The sequence below is a fragment of the Erythrolamprus reginae genome, chromosome 2, assembly GCF_031021105.1.
Source record: "Erythrolamprus reginae isolate rEryReg1 chromosome 2, rEryReg1.hap1, whole genome shotgun sequence".
Taxonomy (NCBI): Eukaryota; Metazoa; Chordata; class Lepidosauria; order Squamata; family Dipsadidae; genus Erythrolamprus; species Erythrolamprus reginae.
Genome location: NC_091951.1, coordinates 36,219,449 through 36,241,663, shown reverse-complemented (window position 1 = coordinate 36,241,663; position 22,215 = coordinate 36,219,449). Strand labels below are relative to the sequence as shown.

Here is a 22,215-nt window from a genome sequence, read left to right as displayed (position 1 = left end):
CCATTAGTTAGCACTAAAGAAACCCCCTGAATCAACCAATCTACAGCAGTGATTCTCAGCTGAGGGTTCCTTTTGAATTTTCTGACCACCAGCGAATGGAAGAAAGCAATGTCACAGAAGAGCGGATGGAGAGGGCTGTAGGATGTTTTGTCCGGGGAAATTCACATCCACTCCCAGACCCCCTTGGGATCAACCAGGACATCTGCACCTCTTCTTTCCTTTTCTCTCTTCCTTTTCTTTTCTTTCCTCTCCTCTCCTCTCCTCCCCTTTCCTTTCCTTTCCTTCTTTCTTTTTGAAAATAAATTTATTAAATATATACAATAAAAACCAAATACAGAAAGACAAAAGAGATATGGATATTGTACATTTTTTTTACACTCTACTTATGTAGTAATTGGGGAGTGGGAGATTTTTGAAAACATTCTACATTGATATATTGCCATTACATCTTTATACTGTCATTGATAATACTTTATACTGTTATATTATCATCACTACTAGAGATCTATTGAATCTATGAATTAATTGGATTACTGAGCTAGATTTACTTACAGATTTATATCTAAACTAATAATTTATTTATTTATTGACCTATATACATATATGCTGATGTGTTAACCTATCTACTTATTATATACTTATTTACCTATCTATCAATATAAACACTACAATTTGTCAAACAACTGTATTTAACTATTATAACTATTAATTATTATATATTAATTGAAAGTTATTTTTCATTACCTATTACTTACTCAATTCTTCTAACTTACCCTAACCTTCTTGAATACCCATATCTAGAACATTAATAATACTTATTAGATATTGATATAGAACTGTATATTGACATTTTTGAGTCTTAAGAATTGGATTATAGAGCCTATTATAATATTATTATAAGCTATCCTACTATAAGTTTACTATAAGTTATTCTATTAAGATTGATATAAATCAATAGTATCGAACATTTTGAGTATAAGCTAAACCCATATTTCTGTATCTCTTACTATACCCTGTCTGACTTTCCCATAAATATTCAAAATGTCATCTACTAATACAAATACAAGTACTAAAGCTTGGAAGAAGGCAGCACCTCAATCTTCAACCCCGACCATCCAGCGTAACTTAGAAAACTCTTCTACTGACAAAACATCAGCTGTACAATCAGACCAAGCTGCACCCATTACCCTAGCTTCCCTACAAGAGATAATGATTAATATGCAGAAATCAATGGATCGGAAGTATGAATTAATGATGGAAAATATGGGTGCAATGAAGGAAGATATCATAGAAACATAGAAACATAGAAACATAGAAGTCTGACGGCAGAAAAAGACCTCATGGTCCATCTAGTCTGCCCTTATACTATTTTCTGTATTTTATCTTAGGATGGATATATGTTTATCCCAGGCATGTTTAAATTCAGTTACTGTGGATTTATCTACCACGTCTGCTGGAAGTTTGTTCCAAGGATCTACTACTCTTTCAGTAAAATAATATTTTCTCATGTTGCTTTTGATCTTTCCCCCAACTAACTTCAGATTGTGTCCCCTTGTTCTTGTGTTCACTTTCCTATTAAAAACACTTCCCTCCTGGACCTTATTTAACCCTTTAATATATTTAAATGTTTCGATCATGTCCTCCCTTTTCCTTCTGTCCTCCAGACTATACAGATTGAGTTCATTAAGTCTTTCCTGATACGTTTTATGCTTAAGACCTTCCACCATTCTTGTAGCCCGTCTTTGGACCCGTTCAATTTTGTCAATATCTTTTTGTAGGTGAGGTCTCCAGAACTGAACACAGTATTCCAAATGTGGTCTCACCAGCATTCTATATAGTGGGATCATAATCTCCCTCTTCCTGCTTGTTATACCTCTAGCTATGCAGCCAAGCATCCTACTTGCTTTCCCTACCGCCTGACTGCACTGTTCACCCATTTTGAGACTGTCAGAAATCACTACCCCTAAATCCTTTTCTTTTGAAGTATTTGCCAACACTGAACTGCCAATACAATACTCAGATTGAGGATTCCTTTTCCCCAAGTGCATTATTTTACATTTGGAAACATTAAACTGCAGTTTCCATTGCTTAGACCATTTATCTAGTAAAGCTAAATCATTTACCATATTACAGACGCCTCCAGGAATATCAACCCTATTGCACACTTTAGAGTCATCGGCAAATAGGCAAACCTTCCCTACCAAACCTTCCCCTATGTCACTCACAAATATATTAAAAAGAATAGGACCCAGAACAGACCCTTGTGGCACACCACTTGTAACCTGACTCTGCTCAGAATACTCGCCATTAACAATAACTCTCTGATGTCTACGCTTCAGCCAACTGCAAATCCATTGAACTATCCAGGGATTAATTCCAATCTTCACTAATTTATCTATCAGCTCTTTATGTGGAACCGTATCAAAGGCTTTGCTGAAGTCCAGGTAGGCAATATCCACGGCACCACCTTCATCCAACACCTTTGTGACATAGTCAAAGAAATCAATGAGATTAGTCTGACATGATTTGCCTTCAGTAAAGCCATGCTGATTTGGGTCCGATAAGTTATTGTTTTTTAGGTGCTGATTTATCCTCTTTTTGAGTAGAGTCTCCATCATTTTAACTACAACTGATGTCAAGCTAACTGGCCTGTAGTTACCAGCTTCTTCTCTACTGCCCTTCTTGTGAATAGGCACAACACTGGCCATTCTCCAATCCTCAGGAACTTCTCCTGTTAACAAGGATTGGTTAAACAAATCAGTCAGGGGGGTAGTAATGACAGATCTGAGTTCTTTAAGAACTCTGGGGTGGATGCCATCTGGACCCATTGCCTTATTTATCTTTAATCGTTCAAGTTCTTCTAAGACATCGGCTTCTAAGATCACTGGAGCTGAATCCGTACAGCTGGAAGCAATGCTATATCCCTCTATAGTATTATTTTGTAAGGTGTCTTTTGAGAAAACTGAACAGAAGTAGCTATTGAAATGGTCAGCGATCTCCTTATTCCCATTAATGCATGTATTATTCCCGGTACTAAGCTTCGTGATGCCACAGTTTTTCTTCTTCTTATCATTAATATATCTGAAGAAGGTTTTATCCCCCTTCTTTACAGATTTGGCAATTTCTTCCTCTTTTGAGGCTTTAGCAGCATATATTATCTGTTTCGCCTCCTTCTGTCTCATTTTATATACCTCCCTATCAGCTATACTTCCAGACTCTTTATACCTCCTATAGGCAGCCTTTTTTTCATTGACTATAGCCCTTACATCATTGCTAAACCATAGCGGTTTCTTCTTCCTTTTACCTTTAGTTATTTGTCTTACATACAGTCCAGTGGCTTTTAAGATGGCCTTTTTAAATACAGTCCACTGGATGCTCGCTCCTGCCATTTTATCCCTCCCCTTTAATTCATTATCTAAATATTCTCCCATTGCATTAAAATTTGTTTTTCTGAAATCCAATACTTTGGTTGCATTATAGGATTGCTCACAATGAGTTTTTACATCAAACCACAAACATAGATGGTCACTGCAACCTAAATTTTCTCCCACCTTGACATCTGAAACCCATTTCCCATTCGTAAAAACTAAATCTAGAATATTCTCCCCTCTAGTTGGTGTCTTAACCAGCTGTGCCAGAGCTGCTCCTGTAAAGGCCTCTACTATATTCTTACTATACTATATCAAGGAAGAGATCAAGAAAATTGACGATCATGTTGGACAGCTTGATGAGAAGATAGCGATGATGCATGGAACCCTCACACAGAATGATGAAAAAATTCAAAAAATTGAGGAACAAAATGATAGAATGGAAACCAGGTTGCAATACGCAGAAAGTAGGACAGAATACATCAATACAAATCTGGAAGAGGCCATTTTAAATCTTGAGCTTGAAAAATCAGCATTCTTCTTGAGGTTCCACAATATTAGCGAATCAAGTGAAGAGAACCTGCCTCAGATTATGTCAGAAATTCTTGCACGCATCACAAATAAAACCCCACAGGAAATGTATCAACAAATGGATGAAATTTACAGATTATCTACAAGTTACGCAAAAAGAAATCGCCTACCCAGGGAAGTACATATTAGATTCACTAAGCGTACTATAAGAGATGAAATCTACAATATGTCAAAGGAAAATCCTCCATCATATAAAGGAAAAGAGATCATAGTCCTTCGTCAAGTTCCTAGACGAGTGCGTGAAAAGCGGAAACCCTATCAAACCCTAGCTAATAAACTCAACAGAAACAAGATACCATTTAAATGGCTGACACCTGAGGGCATGCTTATCTCCTTAATTGACAAAAAATACAAAATAACTTCGACAGAAGATGCAAGAGACTTTTACGATCAAGTCATCAAAAAGGTAGATGAGGAATGTATTAGGGAGCAAGAATCAAAAGATAAATCTAGCCTGGATGAAATCAGCTCTGAAGACACTCTCGCAGATAAGGAAACTGGACTTAAATTAACGGAAGAATATGGCAGAGACGGCCCAACAACAAGATCTCAAGCGGAGGCGAGAAAGGAGAAAATAAGAGAACCAGCAAACTAACTTACATCACAAAAAACCCTTACCGAATAATGAAATAAGACTATTCTCTATCAATATCAATGGCCTCAACTCTCCTAGTAAAAGGAAAAAAAACATTCTACAAAATTGAACAACAAAAAGCAGATATAATCTGTCTCCAAGAAACGCATGTAAAAAAACAAGACCAATTAATCTTAAACCATCCCAAGCTTGGAGAAATCTTTTCATCCCTTGCTGAAGTCAAGAAAAGAGGAGTAGTACTATACATTAAACCTAAACTTAACCCTAAACTAATTTACACAGACGACAACGGACAGATATTAATAGTACAAATTACATCAGGAACAAAAAAAATACATATAATCGCAATCTATGCTCCCACAATAAATCAATCCACTTTTTATGTAAAGCTACATCAAAAAATCACGGAATTAAACTTAACAAATATAATAATAACAGGCGACTTCAATGCAATATTAGACAGGAAAAAGGATCATAAAAGCACTAAGCAAATGAAAAAGAGAAAACAACTACCGACAACTTTTGAACAACTTACAACTGAATTAGCACTAAAAGACATATGGCGTCACTTTAATCCAAACAATAGACAATATACTTTTTTCTCTTTTCCTCACAAGTCATGGTCCCGCATTGATATGGCCTGGGCTGATTTAGAATTTATCAATGAAGTAACAGACATACAAATACTTCCAAACTCCTGGCCAGATCATAACCCCATATTGTTGAAATGGAGAGATTCAACTAATAACCATTCAAGACGATGGACTATGAACCAAACAATATTTAAAGAAGAAAACTTTCAAAAAATGTTAAAACAACAATTGGGTGAGTTTCTCCAAATTAACAATGATGGTAACACTTCCACACAAAACGTATGGGACACAATGAAAGCCTATGTGCGAGGAACCTATATCGCATACCAAAATAAAAAGAAAAAACAGAAACAAAACAGCCTATCCACACTAAAAATAAAACTTCAGAACCTTGAAAAAACCCTACAAATGAAACCAGACAACGCCGAAATTTTAGGAGAATTGAATATTACAAAACATTACATAAACCTGCAAACTCAAGAAGAACTCTCACATAAATTAAGGATTGCCAAACAAAAGCACTTTGAATTTGCAAACAAACCTGGGCGATGGTTAGCCTCAAAACTCGCTCACCAAAAAGCAGATAAAATTATAGAGGCATTATATGATCATACAGATGCTTTAAAAACAACACTTAGCGATAAAAAACAAATAATTAAATCTTTCTTTGAGGAATTATATAAAAAAGATGACGTAAATGAACAATTAATAAATAATCTATTCAAGAACTTAGAAAATACAGAAAAAATAAATAAGGAAGATCAGGATATGCTAAATGACAAAATAACATCAATGGAACTAACTAGTGCAATTACAAAACAAAAAAATAATAAAACCCCGGGCACAGACGGTATACCTGCCGAATTCTATAAACAATTTCAAGAAATTCTGGAGCCTATAATGTTACCCCTTGTTAATGAAATTCTCGAAGGTTCAAAACTTCCTTCCTCCTGGAACGAGGCCTACATAACTTTAATACCTAAAGATACACAAAATAGAGCTCACATTCAAAATTATCGTCCAATATCCCTGCTTAACTCAGATTATAAAATCTTTGCATCCATCATAGCCGAAAGATTTAAACGAATATTAACTGTTAGAATACATACAGACCAAAATGGCTTCCTTCCGGCAAGAAACATAACAACAAACACAAGGATTATTTTGGACTCTTTAGAATACTACGATAAAAACATAGATAAACCAGTAGCATTCCTATTCGTAGATCTACAGAAAGCTTTTGATAGTTTATACTGGCAATTCTTTACAACACAAATAGCGTCAATGCAATTTGGTAATAAATTTACAGAACTCATTAAAACTATATACTCAATACAAACAGCCAAAATACTGATAAACAATGATATGACAGAAACAATAAGTATAAAAAAAGGAGTGAGGCAGGGCTGTCCCTTAGCCCCCCTGATTTTTATCTTTGCACTAGAAGTTCTACTAAATAAAATGAGACACAATAAGGAAATCCAAGGATTAAAAATTAAAAATGAACATTATAAACTTCAAGCTTTTGCTGATGACATGGTGTTCATTGTACAAGACCCCTTAAAATCTGCACCTATCCTAATTAATGAAATAAATAAATTTGGAGAGATTGCTGGATTAAAAATTAATAGAGAAAAAACAAAAATGATAACAAAAAATATGACAAAACAGCAGATATTGAAATTAGAAGAATCCACTAAAATAAAAACGGCCAAAAAAGTTAAATACTTAGGATTATGGATTACCGCAAATTGCAGCACTATCAAGAAAGACAATTACGATAAACTAATCAATGAAATGGACAAAGATTTTTGCAGATGGTCGAAACTCCCACTCTCTATAATGGGGAAAATTGCTGTAATTAAAAGCAATATACTTCCTAGATTTCTATACCTTTTCCAAACTGCACCCATTAAACTAAATAGGACCTTTTTCAAAAATTTACACAAAAAAATTCGCAAATTCATATGGACAAAAAAAAAGGCCAGGATAAAACTTAAGGACCTACAAGACCATAGGTCAAGGGGTGGATTTGGGTTACCAAACATGGAACTATACTACCATGCCTCAATTGTAAACCTACTGAAAGAATGGATAATACTTAAAAATTCTAGAATATTAACACTTGAAGGCTATGACCTTCAATCCGGGTGGCACAAGTTTCTGATGACAGACATAGATAAAATACCAACATATTTCAGATTACACTACATCCGAAAAACCTTAATTAACACCTGGCACTTCATTAAAAAAAACCACTACCTCTGCATCCCAAAATGGATTTCACCAACAGAAGCCATTATATACCCGAATGCATTAACCCCTGATAAAATTATAACATACGACCAACTACTAAACGAAAATAATGAGCTAATCCCTAAGGAAAAACTCATGGAAAAAGGTATTAAAGTAGATTGGCTACACTACCTACAAATAAAATCAAAATATAATGAAGATAAGAACAAATCAGACTTCCAAAAAAATAACCCCCTCGATAAAATAATTTTTGGTCCACAAAAAAAGCAAATATCAAATATATACAATATCCTCCTTCAACATGATACTGTTGAAGAAATAGTTAAAGGATCTATGATAGCGTGGTCACAAAACTTTGGGTACACAATTTATTTAAACGAATGGGAAAAAATTTGGACTGCTAACTATAAACTAACGATGGCAACCTCATATAAGGAAAACCATTAAAAAATGTTCTACAGATGGCACTTGCCACCTGCTAGACTTGCAAAAATGTATCCAAATCTATCACCATTATGTTGGAAATGCAGAGAAAAACCAGGTACATATTACCACATCTGGTGGACATGTGAAACCACCCAAAAATATTGGGAAAAAATTAAAACTATACTAGAACAAATTACTTCTCAGACTATCCATGCGAAACCCAAATTATTTCTACAGTGGTACCTCGAGATACGAGTTTAATTCGTTCCAGACCTGGGCTCTTAAGTCGAGCAGCTCTTATCTCGAACGACTTTTCCCCATAGGAATTAATGTAAATAATTTTAATTGGTTCCAGCCCTCAAAAAACTCACAAAGTTAGTCTAAATTATGCAGAAAGACATGTTTTTAATGAATAAATGTACATGTACATATAAATGAATAATGAAGTTTCTTTCACTTAACTTGTAAACTTTCTTAAACTTTTAAATTTACATATGTTCAACTTCTCTGCCACCCAATCCTGTAGGACAGAGGTCCCCAACCCTTTTTGCACCAGGGACCGGCTTTAAGCGATCAAGAGAGGAATGGGTGAATGAATGGACGGAGGGTGGGAAGGAAGGAAGGAAAGAGGGAAGAGACAGGAACAGAGGAAGGAAGCAAGGAAACTTATGAAAGGGGAGAGTAAGAGAGGAATGAGTGAAGGGAGGGAGGGAGGGAAGAAGGTGGGAAGGAGAAAGAAAAGAAGAAATAGAGGAAGGGAAGGTAAAAGAGAGAAAGAAAAAGAGCAAGAAAGAAAGCTGCAAGCACCCCCCCGAGCCCCCCAGGCCGGCTGCAACCTTTTAAAACACGCGCGCCGCTTCGCAGCTGTCTCCTGAAGCCGAACGCGGAAGTTAGCGTTTGGCTTCAGGAGACAGCTCCTTGGCGCTTGTATCTCGAATTTGGGCTTGTAAGTAGAACAAAAATATCTCTCCCCTCCCAGCTCTTATCTCGAGTTGCTCTTAAGTAGAGCAGCTCTTATGTCGGGGTTCCACTGTACTAGGAATCACAAGACAAAATTTTAGTAAAGAAAACAGATATATTATAATACATATTATTACAGCCGCACGGATTTTATATGCACAATTTTGGAAGCAAGAAAAAACCCCAACTACTCTATCACTCTTGATTAAAATAATGGAATGCGCAGAAATGTCCAAACTAACAATGGAACTGCAAGACAAGGATGAGACAGATTTCTACAAAGCTTGGGATAAATGGTACCTCTGGTTAAAAAAAAGGAATTATCTAAAAATTACTCATCAAGAAAAATATCCAACAAAAACAACTTGAAAAAATAGCAATTTACATCACAAATCATAACATCAAACTGAAACAACAAACTGTAAACATCGATCGACACGAACTCCAACTTTACAAAGAAAATAAACCCCTAAATGAATTATATATATTGGCACTAAAAACTACATTCAAAACATATCGATAAAGCCTTAGGGTAAAACACACCAACTACGAGATCAAACTACAGGCCGCAAATCATGAAAGACCCAGCTCTAACGCTGGTTTTCGCCTCTCTATCCCCCCCTCCTTCTTTTCCCTATCCCCCTTCCTTCTATATCTACTTCCCTCGCTTCACAACCCCCTTCTCCCACTCCCCAATTACTACATAAGTAGAGTGTAAAAAATGTCCTTTCCTTCTTTCTTGTCCTTCTCTTTCCTCTTCTTTCCTCCTGCAGGTGAGAAGCAGGTCAAGCAGGGTGGTGAGGGCGCTGCAGAGGATGAGGCAGGGGTGTGCTCACCTCTTCGACTCCTGCAGCTGATCATCCAGTGCTGGGACTCCCCCATTGGCACGTGCGGCCACCAGTCCAGTCAGCCACGCCTGCTGCCTCCTGAGGAGTCAGAAGGGCCGGGCCTGCCACCCAGTCCCAGGTTGCTCAGTGTGGATGGAGGCAGTTCGATCTCAGCCTCCTGTGCTGCTCGGGTCCACTGACAAAAGCTTTGCCCTTGGAAGTTTCTTCTGAGTCAGGTGGGACCCACGCTACCTTCTTTAGATATCAAAATATCAAACCACACAATTAGTTGAAAGCTGTTATAATTTGAACCTCATGCTTCAAATTTTATGCTTTTAACATTTGGGGAAAAATGCTTTTTATCTGCTTTATTTCTTTTTAAAAAATGGACTGGAGCCACGCAGGAGAGGTGGTTGGATGCTGGGACCACACCGTTTCTGAGAAGAGCATGGTAGAAAGGCAGGTGTGGCTGCCCCTCCCCATGGAGGGAGGAAGGCAGCAGGGCAACTGGGTATACATGATTACAGAAAAAGTATAAACATGATTGTGAATACATAAATATATATATAAACATGGTTATGAGTACATGAGATGATTATGAATACGTGGGGACATTAGGACAGGGATGGTAGGCACATTGGTGAGGTTATGCATGCTCCTTCCAGACTTCTTAGGAATGGGGTGAGGTCGATGGTAGACAGTCTAAGGTTAACATTTTGTGGGTTCTCTGTGGAAGAAACAGAGGTACTGTAGGTAGTGTATTCCAGGCATTGATCACCCTGTTGCTGAAGTCGTACTTTTTGCAACCAAGTTTGGACTGGTTTAGATTAAGATTGTATCTATTGTGTGCCATTTTTGCAATTGAAGCTGAAGTAGTCATTGACAGGTAGGACATTGTAGCAGATAATTTTATGTGCTACACTTAGATCAGACTGAAGGTGGCGTAGTTCTGAATTGTCTAAGCCCAAAATTTCAAGTCTGGTTGCATAAAGTATTCTGTTGCAAACAGAGGAGTGAAGGACTCTTCTAATGAAATATCTCTGGACATTCTCAATTGTATTAATGTCTGATATGTAGTGCAGATTCCAGACAGATGACCTTTATTGAAGAATGGTCTAGCAAATATTTTATATGTTCTGGTTAAAAGTATATGCATATACCTTACATCAGTGTTTTTCAACCAGTGTGCCGGGGCACACTAGTGTGCCGCGAGACATGGTCAGTTGTGCCGCGAAGCTCAGCAAGAGAAAAAAAGCAAGAGAGAGAAAAAAAGAGAGAGAGAGAAAGAAAGGCAGGGAAGGAGGGAGAGATAGAAAGAGCAAAAAAGAGGAAGGAAGGAAGAGAGAAAGAAAGGGATGGAGAGAGAGAGGAAGGAAGGAAGAGAGAGAAAGAGGGAGAGAAATAGAGTGAAAGGGAGGAAGAGAGAGATAATTTTTTTGTTCAAACTTTTTTTAGCCCCCCCACTCCCCCCTCGCTCAATGTGCCCCATGATTTTGTATATGTAAAAAATGTGCCGCAGCTCAAAAAAGGTTGAAAATCACTGCCTTACATACATATTACAAATAGTACATTAGTCCATATTTTCCATTTCTAAATCTTTATTTCCACCTTAGTCTGCATTCAAAATTCATTTCCTCCCTCCCCTCTTTCACTCTCTCTCCACTTCTTCTTTTCTTTCTTCACCCTTCTATTTCGTCTTTCTTCCTTTTTATAGTTCCCTGAGTGCTTCTTATCCTAATTCATCTCGTATTTAACAGACTGTTAACATAATCCATACATTTAACTAGCGGTGCCTCTTCTAAAGTTATCATTATCTTTTCTGCATATATAACTCTTTACTCTGGGTATATGTTACTCATCTGATGCCGCCTCTTCCAAACCTCATTTGTCTCCTGTATCTAATTAATTTTCTATTTTTTCCCCAGATTAACCACTATAGCTTAACTTTCCAAAATATTTACTGTCTCTCATGCCTCTTAATTCTAAACCATATTGCTTCCTCCCCGCACTGAATATGAACTCATTGTTCATTTTTTTCTCCCTTAATTTTCTAAATGCCCTAAATTTCTAATTTCTTTTTCTCTCTTACTATATAACTCCCTTCTCACTTTCTTACTAAAATTTTCTCTATTTTAACTCATTCTCCTAGACACAAATCCCACTTCTGATCAAAAAGGATGCAATGGTCAAGGGTAATGAAAGCCACTGTGAGGTCAGACAGAGTAAGGATGGATGAACTAAATTCATCCCACTCTTGCTGTATATCATTTACAAAAGCATTCAATGCCATTTCTATCTCATAACTGAAACGTGAATGAAAGGCCACATGTAACACATGTCATCCAAGGCACTCTGGAGTTGCAACACAACATTTTTTCCACCACCTTCCCTAAGAAGGAAAGGTGGGAGAGTGCATTGAAATTGTCCAGTTAGGTAGGGTGCAATGATGATTTCATAAAGAGGGGACAGGCCAAGTCCTCCTTAAATGGTCCTGGGAATGCTCCCTCCCACAGCAATGCATTAATTATCACCTGGACCCACCTATAGTCACCCTCCTATAGGTTTTCACCAACAAGGAGGGAGAAAGATCTACTAAGCAGGTAGTTACATTGATAGTCCCAAGGACTGTGTCCATTTCCTCAGGACCAACATGATCAAACTATTCCCCTGGCATTTCTAACAATCCTACTCCATGCTTGGCTTAAAACTGACAGTGAATCCAAGCAATTTTATCCATCAGTTCAGAGAGAGGTTCCTCCCGGTTCAGACCGGTTCACCCAAACTGGTAGCAAACCGCTGGTGATGATGTCACAAAACTGGTTTGGTTGGTGCCAGTTTGTGGGCGCTACCATATCTCCCATTTTTTCTTCTTCTTCACATGTGCAGAAGCTGTGTTTCCAGCACTGTACATGTATTGCCTTCTTGTTTTCAGTCTTTTGGGGGGTAATTTTTTTGGATTTTTTTTTGCCACTGTGCAAAAGTAAAAATGGGACGCGGGTATTTTGGGGAACATCAATACCAGAAGTGGGGAAACAACCCTACAGAGATGGTGAGATTTCTAGACCTAAAATATGTTTGTGACCTGAGATTACAGGTCATTCCCCATTTCCTTTCAGCTCCATCCTTTTCTACAAAACCTCCAGATTTACAATCTTTCTGTGGATGATGTTTATTTGGATGAGGCTGGAATTCCTATTGCTGACTTTGATATCATGGACTGGGCAGTGTTTCCTAACAAGTCTTCTGCTGGTGTGAAAATAGGGAATATTGAAAAAGAAGAAGTGTCTTCAGAGATCAAGTTCTCTATCGATGAGAATGTCATCATATGGCCAACTTCATTTAACCAGGTAACCAGGTCTGCCTGTTTGTGTATATTCATTCATTCCTACATATTCATCTGCTTTTGTGGTTTATCAGTCTTCGCACTCTGATAGAAGCTCTTTGATAACAAAATGACAGGTTGAAGATCAAACTACTATTTGTTCTAGATCTCCACAAAGACTTATTGCATACTGTGGAACACTGTTCCCGTAAGCTGCGCGTGTGAGCACGCGCACGCCCAAAAATACCCCCCCCCGTGCACCCTTTTCCATGGGCGTGCACTCCCCATCCCCCTGCCAGCCCGTGGGGGTGGGGGTGGGGGGGGAGGCACTGGCAGTAGAAGGCGCTGCCCCCCCACCCGCCCGATCCGCCCCCTCTCCTCCTCTTCTGCCGAAAGAAAAGTGCGGAGGCTGCCTGCTTGAGCCTCCTGTAGCTCCACCCCACTTTGCCCTGCCTGTCATCCTCTGTTGTGTTTTTTTGGGGGAGCAGCAGGAAAGCCGGCTTTTTGGGAAAGCAGCACGCCTTTTAAATATGCTGCTTTCCTGCACCTGTTTCCTGGAGGGGAGTGGCCTCCTCCCTCCCCCTGCCCAGGAAAGAGTTGCAAGAAAGCAGCACATTTGAAAAGCCCTGGCCGGCACAGGGCTTTCCTGCCACTCCCCCCCGAAAACACAATGAAGGTCCAGGATGACAGGCAAAGCGGGGTGGAGCAACGGGAGGCTCAAGCTGGTGGCAGCAGACCTCCGTTGTGTTTTTGGCTGGGGGGGGCAGGAGGACCTTCCTGGCTTTCCTGGGCAGTTGGCTTGAGCCTTGTGCCAGTCAGCAAAGCCAGCTGCCTGCCGGAGACGTGGAGAGAAAGAAGGGAAAGAGAGGGAGGGAAAGAGGAGAGGAAAGAAGGAGGGAGGTAAGGAAGGAAGGGAGAAAAAAGTGAATGAGAGGGAGAGAGAAAGGGAGGAAGAGAGGAAGGAAGAGATAAATATAAAGGGAGAGAGGGAGAAAGAGAGGGAGGGGAAGAGGGGAAGGAAGGAAAAGAGAGAGACAAAGAGAAAAAAGTGGAAGGAAGAGAGAAGGAAAGAAAGGAAGGGAGAGAGAGAGAGAGAAGATAGGAAGGAAGAGAGAGTGAGAGAGAGCAAGAAAGAAAGAGTGAGAGAGGAGAGAGGAAGGAAGAGAGTGAGAGAGAGAGAGAGGAAGAAAGCAAGAGAGAGAGAGGAGTGGAAGGAAGGGAGAGGGAGAGAGAAATGATAGAAAAAAGGGGGGAAAGAGAAATGAGAAAATGATTGAGGCAGAGAATAACAGGAAAGAGAGAGAAACAGAGAGAGAAGTGACTCTTGATTTAAAGCATATGGTAAAAGCACTTAAATAATAACAGAGAGAAAACCCCCCAGCCCTCACCTGTTTTTATTAATAGTTATGTTTTTGGATTTGCTGGTTGTTTTAGTTTTAATAGTAATAGAGTTTAGTTTTGTTTTATTATTAATTTCTTTTAATAAAAAAGAAGGGATTTATTTATTTATTTATTTTTTATTTGTACTTCTATACTGCCCAGTCCCAAGGGGACTGCCACTCAGACACTATACTTTTCCTCCCACCCCGAAAAAAAATTAGAGGGAACATTGCTGTGGGAATGCCAGCATTGTTCTATGTAACATGGAAATCATGTTGGCTAATCCAATGGTGCTTGTGTCAGTAAGGATACGAAGGAACCACACAAAATCCTTAGAGCCTGAAGGTTCTACAGGATGTCTTATTCAGTGGAGTCCTTGATGGACTATGAGCTTGTTTGTTTACTGCAGATATTTTATTACCCATCTTGATAACATCATCAATGCCTGGTGATAGCACTAATAATAATAAGCAATCTTCTGCTTCTTATGTTTTGGTTAGTTATTCCCATCTTGTATTACTATTGTCAATTCATGCTGAAGCTGATAAGAATGGGAGTCCAAAGGCATGTTACCTTGCATTGCCTGAAAAACCTCAGAAAGATAATGATGTCTGGATAGATCAGCCCTGAGTACCCTCTAGGATTACATCCTGTTGAAATCAAACTGCAAGTGGAAAGTTTTCAACCAAAACAAATGTATTTCTGTTATATTGGGGAAAATATCTTGAAACTCCCTTCTTGAGTTTATGAATCCATCTTGGCAATGACTTCCATTTATAAAAGGAATCTACATATTCATACATTTGCCTGATTTTCTTTCTATTTAGAATGCCTCCTTTTCTAGGTGTACTAAAAGTTGCTTCCCAGGATACACAAAGCTCACAAGAGAGGGAGAACCAGTTTGCTGCTATGATTGCTCTCCATGTATGGAAGGAACAATCTCCACTCAAGAAGGTAGGTTGCTCAAAGACAAGGAAGAAACATCTGCATTTTATTCTAGCGACAATTATATATTTTGTTGTTGTTAGTTGTGAAATCATGTCTGACCCATCGTGACCCATAATGACGCCATGGAAAACATTCCTCCAGGCCTTTCTGTCCTCTACAAACCTCTGGAACCCATTTAAGCTCATGCCTACTGCTTCAGTGAATCTCTCCCAGCATTAGGCTCTTCTCCAGTGAGTCCTTCCTTCTCATTAGGTGGCCAAAGTATTTAAGTTTCATCTTCAGAATCTGGTCTCCTAAAGAGCATTCAGGGTAGATCTCCTCTAGGACTGACTATTTGATCACATTGCAGTATAACAGGCTTGCAGGAGTTCTCCAGTGGTTCTCCTCCTACCTCTCCGGTCGGTCGCAGTCGGTGTTAGTGGGAGGTCAGAGGTCGACCTCTAAGTCTCTCCCTTGTGGGGTGCCTCAGGGGTCGGTGCTCTCCCCCCTGCTATTTAATATATACATGAAACCCCTGGGTGAGATCATCCAAGGGCATGGGGTGAGGTATCATCAATATGCTGATGATACCCATTTATACATCTCCACCCCATGTCCAGTCAATGAAGCAGTGGAAGTGATGTGCCGGTGCCTGGAGGCTGTTGGGGCCTGGATGGGTGTCAACAAACTCAAACTCAACCCAGACAACATGGAGTGGCTGTGGGTCTTGCCTCCCAAGGACAATTCCATCTGTCAGTCCATTACCCTGGGGGGGGGGAACTACTGTACCCCTCAGAGAGGGTTTGCAACTTGGGCATCCTCCTTGATCCACAGCTGACATTGGAACATCATCTTTCGGCTGTGGCGAGGAGGGCGTTTGCCCAGGTTCACCTGGTGCACCAGTTGCGGCTCTATTTGGACAGGGAGTCATTGCTCACAGTCGCTCATGCCCTCATCACTTCGAGGTTCGATTACTGCAATGCTCTCTACATGGGGCTACCTTTGAAAAGTGTTCGGAAACTTCAGATCATGCAGAACGCAGCCGTGAGAGCCATCGTGGGGCTTCCAAGATTCACCCACGTTTCTTCAACACTCCGTGGCTTGCATTGACTGCCGATCAGTTTCCGGTCACAATTCAAAGTGTTGGTCATGAACTTTAAAGCCCTACATGGCATTGGACCAGAGTACCGCACAAATCCCAGTGACCGATAAGGTCACACAGAGTTGGCCTTCTCCGGATCCCATCGACTAAACAATGTCGTTTGGCGGGCCCCAGGGGAAGAGCCTTCTCTGTGGTGGCCCCGGCCCTCTGGAACCAACTCCCCCTGGAGATTAGAACTGCCCCCACCCTCCTTGTCTTTCGTAAACTACTCAAGACTCACTTATATTGCCAGGCATGGGGGAGTTGAGACACCTTTTCCCCAGGCTTTTTTATACTTTGTTTTATGTTTGGTATGAATGTGCTGTTTGGTTTTTTAAAGAATGATAGGGTTTTATATGTTTTTTAATATTAGATTTGTTCCACTACTATATTGTTTTTATTACTGTTGTGAGCCACCCCGAGTCTTCGGAGAGGGGCGGCATACAAATCTAATCAATAATAAATAATCAGAATAATAATCCATAGTTCAAAGACCTCAATTCTTTGGCGCTCAGCCTTTCTTACGGTCCAACTTTCACAGTCATATATTGTAACTGGGAAAACCATAGCCTTGACTACATGCACTTTTGTGGGCAGGGTGAATTGTCTCTCTAAGTGGTTTACAGAGTCAGTATATTGCCCCCAACAATTTGGGTTCTCATTTTACCGGCCTCAGAAGGATGAAAGGCTGAGTCAACTTTGAGCCTGATGATCTTTGAACTGCCAAACTGCTGGTAATCAGCAGAAGTAGCCTGCAGTACTGCACTCTAACCAGTGCCCCACATTGGCTCCTAATATAATAAATAGTGGTTTATCTCTACAAAAGGATATACATACAGCATACAGTAGTACAGTACTGGTCATGAATGCTTCTGACCACAACCAAATTGGGGGGTTTTGTAAACACCAAAACAGCGACTCATGTGTGGCCGCTGCATTAATTTTGGTTAGGTTCAGGTCACGACTAAATTGTGCTGTGACCAAAGTAATGGAATTAATTATGGTCATGACCAGAAGTTCTATACTACTAGGGAAAGGTCAAACTATCAATCAGCAGCTTCAGCAGGGAAGCACACAAGGAGAGAGATATGGGGCTACCCTTGAAAAGTGTTCGGAGACTGCAATTAGTCCAGAGTGCAGCCACAAGAGGTATCATGGGTACACCCATATAACACCTTTGCTCTGTGAGCTGCACTGGCTTCCTATTAGTCCCCCACCCTGCTAGCCTTTTGTAAGGCCACGAAGACCTGGCTGTGCTGGCACGCTTGGGGGCCATAAATTTTACATTCTAGATGGCCAATTTTGTGAATGGTGTGCATGTGTATGATAGTGACTGTTTTTTTAAATCTTTATGAGGTTTCATTTTTTAATGTTTTAGTTTAGAAATGTTCGACTTTTTTATCTTTGTATCTATTTTATTGTATTTTTTATCACTGTTGTAAGCCGCCCTGAGTCCTTCGGGATTGGGTAGCATAGAAGTCGAATAAATAAATAAATAAATATATACCCCAACAGGGCCTCTCTTATTGTTAGTGATGGGCGAACCAAACCTGCACAATTCAAGTCCGTACTGAATTTTGTGGTGTTCGGTACGCCAAACACGAACACGGATTTTTTTCAAACTTCGGGCAAAGTTCGGGGTTGTGTTCGGCGTTTGGAGCTTTGACATCACCGACAGGTTGCTAATGACACCAAGGTGATCACTTCCTGGATTTCCCATTCGGGTTCGGCTTCGGCCGAATTTTGTGTAAAGTTCATCCGAACTTGCCAAACCCGAACACCGTTGGGTTCGCCCATTACTACTTATTATATATCTTAAAGTGGTAACAGTGAAATAACCCTACTGATCCATTCCTACCATTTTGTCATCATTATAGTATTATAGCATTAAAGCAGCTGGTCAGCTATTTAATCATCATTGGAAGAAGCTTCAGAAAGATACAAAGCCAATATCAACTATTGGATACCAAATTCAGAAAATTCACTCCTATAACTCAATCAACAATTTTAAAATAGATAAATTGTTTAACAATAGCTATTGGAAAGGCCATAATAAGGAAGGATGGTTTTATCATTTCTGGCTAGAATCAACAATTTTAAAAGCATTGAAACGACAGATATCAGAACAGTGGGGGTGGGATCCTAAACATAAAAAATTGAAATAACATGGTTCTATAATTTTGGCATAAAATTGGAAAGACACTTTTTGTCAGGGATGTCAGATTGGGAGATGAAATTGAAAAATATGGAGCAATGGAAAAATTGACAATATCTATAGCATTTATACAGGGATGCGGTGGCTCAGGGGCTAAGAAACTGAGCTTGTTGATCATAAAGGTTCGAAGTTCAGCAGTTCAAATCCCTAGCACCGCATAATGGGGTGAGCTCCTGTTACTTGCACTAGCTTCTGCCAACCTAGCAGTTTGAAAGCATGTAGAAAAATAGGGACTACCTTTGCTAGAAAGGTAACAGCATTCCGTATCCCTTCAGCAATTAGTCACGCCTGCCACATGACCATGGAATTGTGATCAGACAGCGCTGGCTTTTCAGCTTAGAAACAGACAGTGAAGGGCTACCAATTTTTTTACTACCACATTGTGGGCGTGGCCTATGCAGGATGCCCTGCATTTTCTTTCAACCTCTTTCAGTGCAAATTGGGTGCTCTGGGGTGGAGCTCCATTTTTGCTACCCCACTGCATCCCCCCACCTGTCTGAGAAGTAGCCCACCACTGGAAATAGACCACCCCATGGAGTTGAGGACAACTAGCATGTATGTGAAAGGGGAACATTTACCTTATACTATTTATGAGAAAAATAACAATAATGGGTACTGTACATATTGCATACTGCAAAGCAAATTTAGACCTTTTGAACATAGCTTTTAGAAAGAAAGATTTGAGAGTAATCAAAACTAATAGATGAAAGTATTCAAATAGATGTTTAAAAGTATTGTTTAAAAGTAAACACAAACACACATGCCCAGAGAATATGGATACACACACACAAACACACACACACACAAACACATGACACACAATTAAGCATTTGGCAAATAAAGAGAAAGGATGATGGCAAACTTTTCCTATAATCACTTCATTCATGCTGAGTAATTATATTTTGTGTTATTCAATTGTCATTATTCAATGTAGATAATTTCTTCCTTTATATTTTATTATTCCAGTAATAAAAATGGTTTAAAAATAATTTTAAAAAATTCATTGTTTTATCTACCCCTGCATTATCAGTCCAATTGCTCACGAGCTATAGAATATCACTAAATCAAAAGATAAACAGCAATATATGTTTTCCAGATGCAGCTTATTGTGAAAAGTGTCCAGATGAACAGCATTCCAACAAGAAGCGAGATCAGTGTGTCCCCAAAATCATAACTTTCCTGTCCTACAAAGAAACGTTAGGTCTTATGCTGGCTATCATAGCCTTATTTTTGTCTCTAATCACTGCCTTAGTTCTGGGAATCTTCATTAAATACCGAGAAACTCCCATAGTCAAAGCCAACAACCGGGATCTCACCTACATTCTCCTGGTCTCTCTCCTGCTTTCCTTTTTGACCTCCCTTCTATTCATTGGTCAGCCCCATAAAGTGACTTGCCTTCTTCAACAAATCACCTTCAGTGTGGTTTTCTCAGTTGCTGTCTCTTCCTTGCTGGCCAAGACAATCATGGTGGTGGTAGCATTTTTGGCCACAAAACCAGGCAGCAGGATGAGGAAATGGTTGGGGAAAAGTCTGGCTAACTCCATTGTCTTGTTCTGCTCTGGAGTTCAGGTGGGCATCTGCCTTACATGGTTGGGAATCTCTCCCCCATTTCCATATTCTGACCTGCATTCTCAACCAAGAGAGATACTCCTGCAATGTAACGAAAGTTCGGTCATCATGTTCTACACTGCCCTTGGTTACATGGGCTTTTTGGCTGTCATCTGCTTTTTGGTGGCTTTCCTGGCCCGCAAGCTTCCAGGGACTTTCAATGAAGCCAAGTGGATCACTTTCAGCATGCTGGTTTTCTGCAGTGTTTGGATCTCCTTTGTCCCCACCTACTTGAGCACCAAAGGGAAATACATGGTGGCGGTGCAAATCTTCTCCATTCTGGTCTCCAGCCTTGGTTTACTGGGATGTATTTTTCTCCCCAAATGTTACATCATTGTTCTGAGACCTGACATGAACACTAAGGAACATTTAATGATAAAAAACCAATGAGAGCTCTTGGGTTTTGAAGGTTTTTTTCCTAACCCAAATTATTTAAGATAAAATAAGATTCCTAGGAAGTGAAATCTCTTATGTTAAAAACTCTCATATGAACTTTCAATCATAACTGATTTAGTAAGACTCAGCCTTCCATCCTTCCGAGGTGGGTAAAATGAGGACCCGGATTGTGGGGGCAATATGCTGGCTCTGTTAAAAAGTGCTATTGCTAACATGTTGTAAGCCACCTGAGTCTAAGAAGAAGGGCAGCATAAAAAAATTAGAATAAATAAACAAACAAACAAATAAATAAATATTTAGTAAGATATATTAGAGATGTGTAAGAGATCATTTTCTTTTGAATCATTACTCTATACAATCCATATTTAGAAAGAATCGTGATATGAGCCGTGGTGGCCCTATAGGATATGGTGAGGCTAATTTCACTGGGTTCTAAGTGATTTTTTGTGTTTTCTTTTTCTTTTTAATTAGTTTCCTCTTTATTCTTAGAATAAGGCATGATGATTTCACTGGTTACACAGGGACATTATTAAAGTAGGTTATGATGATTTTGCTGGGTTTGCAGCAATACAACTAGTGTAGGGCAGGAGGATTATGCTGGGTATGCAGCGATTTATTTAGAATAGGGCATAAGGTATGATTTGGATTGGTGCAGAGTGGATGATTTCATGGGTGTATTCCTGAATATATAAAAAATTATAGATCATAATAGTTATATTGGGGAGAATATAGCTGAGAAGAAGGGCATCCTTTCTTTTTTCTTTTACTTTTCCCCCTTCTCTTCTTTTTTTCTTTTTGTATCTTTTTCTTTTGTGTATTCTCTGTCTTATTTCCCTCTTCTGTTTCCTTATTTCCTTATTTCCTCCCCTTTTTTCTTCATTTTTCATGCTTTCCTCATTTCTTTTTTTTTTAAATACTATATGTGGATCGGGTAATATTATATATATTATTATATACATACATACATACATACATACATACATACATACATACACATGTTACTTATTAAAAGGATGTAAAATAATTAATTGGGTTTACTAATTTGGTTTATTAAGGTGTTGAATTCAGATATTTATTAGTTGGGGGAGTTGCTCTCCCCCCCTTGAATTTGATATTAGAAGTATTTGGGTTTTTTGTTTAGGTTCACTTTTCCTCTTTTTATTTTTAAAGGGCATTTCCTATTAAAAATGGTTTTTTTAAAACTATACATTTAAATTGAGTCGGAGGAGATATGGCAAAAATTTGAAATAATAGAGCCTTATGGATTAGAGGTGTTTAAAATTCAAAACAGCTTAAAAGATGTATTAGTTAATAGCATTTTAATTTTATATAAGAAATCTGAGTAGCCATTTTTGTTCAGATGTTAAAAGCAATGGAGGTAGTATTGGATTTGGATTTGTATACCGTAATTTTAAATTTTTATTAATTGTATTGTAACTCGATGTGGATGGTATTTTAAATTACATTTGTGATTGGAGAGAAAAATAAAAAAATCCTTTGCCAAAAAGAAATGAGCCGTGGTGATGCAGTGTTAGAGTGCAGTAGTGCAGGTTACTTCAGCTGATTGCCATCTGTTTGCAATTTGGCAGTTCAAATCCCACCAGGCTCAA

At 39.1% G+C, this 22,215-nt stretch overlaps 1 protein-coding gene across 1 annotated transcript; it reads left to right on the top strand.

Annotated features, from left to right (window-relative positions):
* Window positions 1-1,041: 1,041 nt before the first annotated feature.
* On the top strand, window positions 1,042-20,599 carry LOC139159362 (vomeronasal type-2 receptor 26-like). The gene is made up of 5 exons (XM_070736682.1): window positions 1,042-1,267; window positions 9,563-9,722; window positions 12,711-12,983; window positions 15,163-15,272; window positions 19,698-20,599. The coding sequence occupies exons 1-5, from the start codon at window positions 1,042-1,044 to the stop codon at window positions 20,597-20,599; spliced, it is 1,671 nt and encodes a 556-aa protein (XP_070592783.1).
* The last annotated feature ends 1,616 nt before the right edge of the window (window positions 20,600-22,215 follow it).

Bases quoted from the DNA above. Each gene is read 5' to 3' on its own strand.
- LOC139159362 (XM_070736682.1), top strand. From the start codon at position 1,042: ATGTCATCTACTAATACAAATACAAGTACTAAAGCTTGGAAGAAGGCA. The intron at 1,268-9,562 runs GTGCAATGAAGG...TTCCTCCTGCAG, and splicing joins ATTAATGATGGAAAATATGG to GTGAGAAGCAGGTCAAGCAG. The intron at 15,273-19,697 runs GTAGGTTGCTCA...TATGTTTTCCAG, and splicing joins AACAATCTCCACTCAAGAAG to ATGCAGCTTATTGTGAAAAG.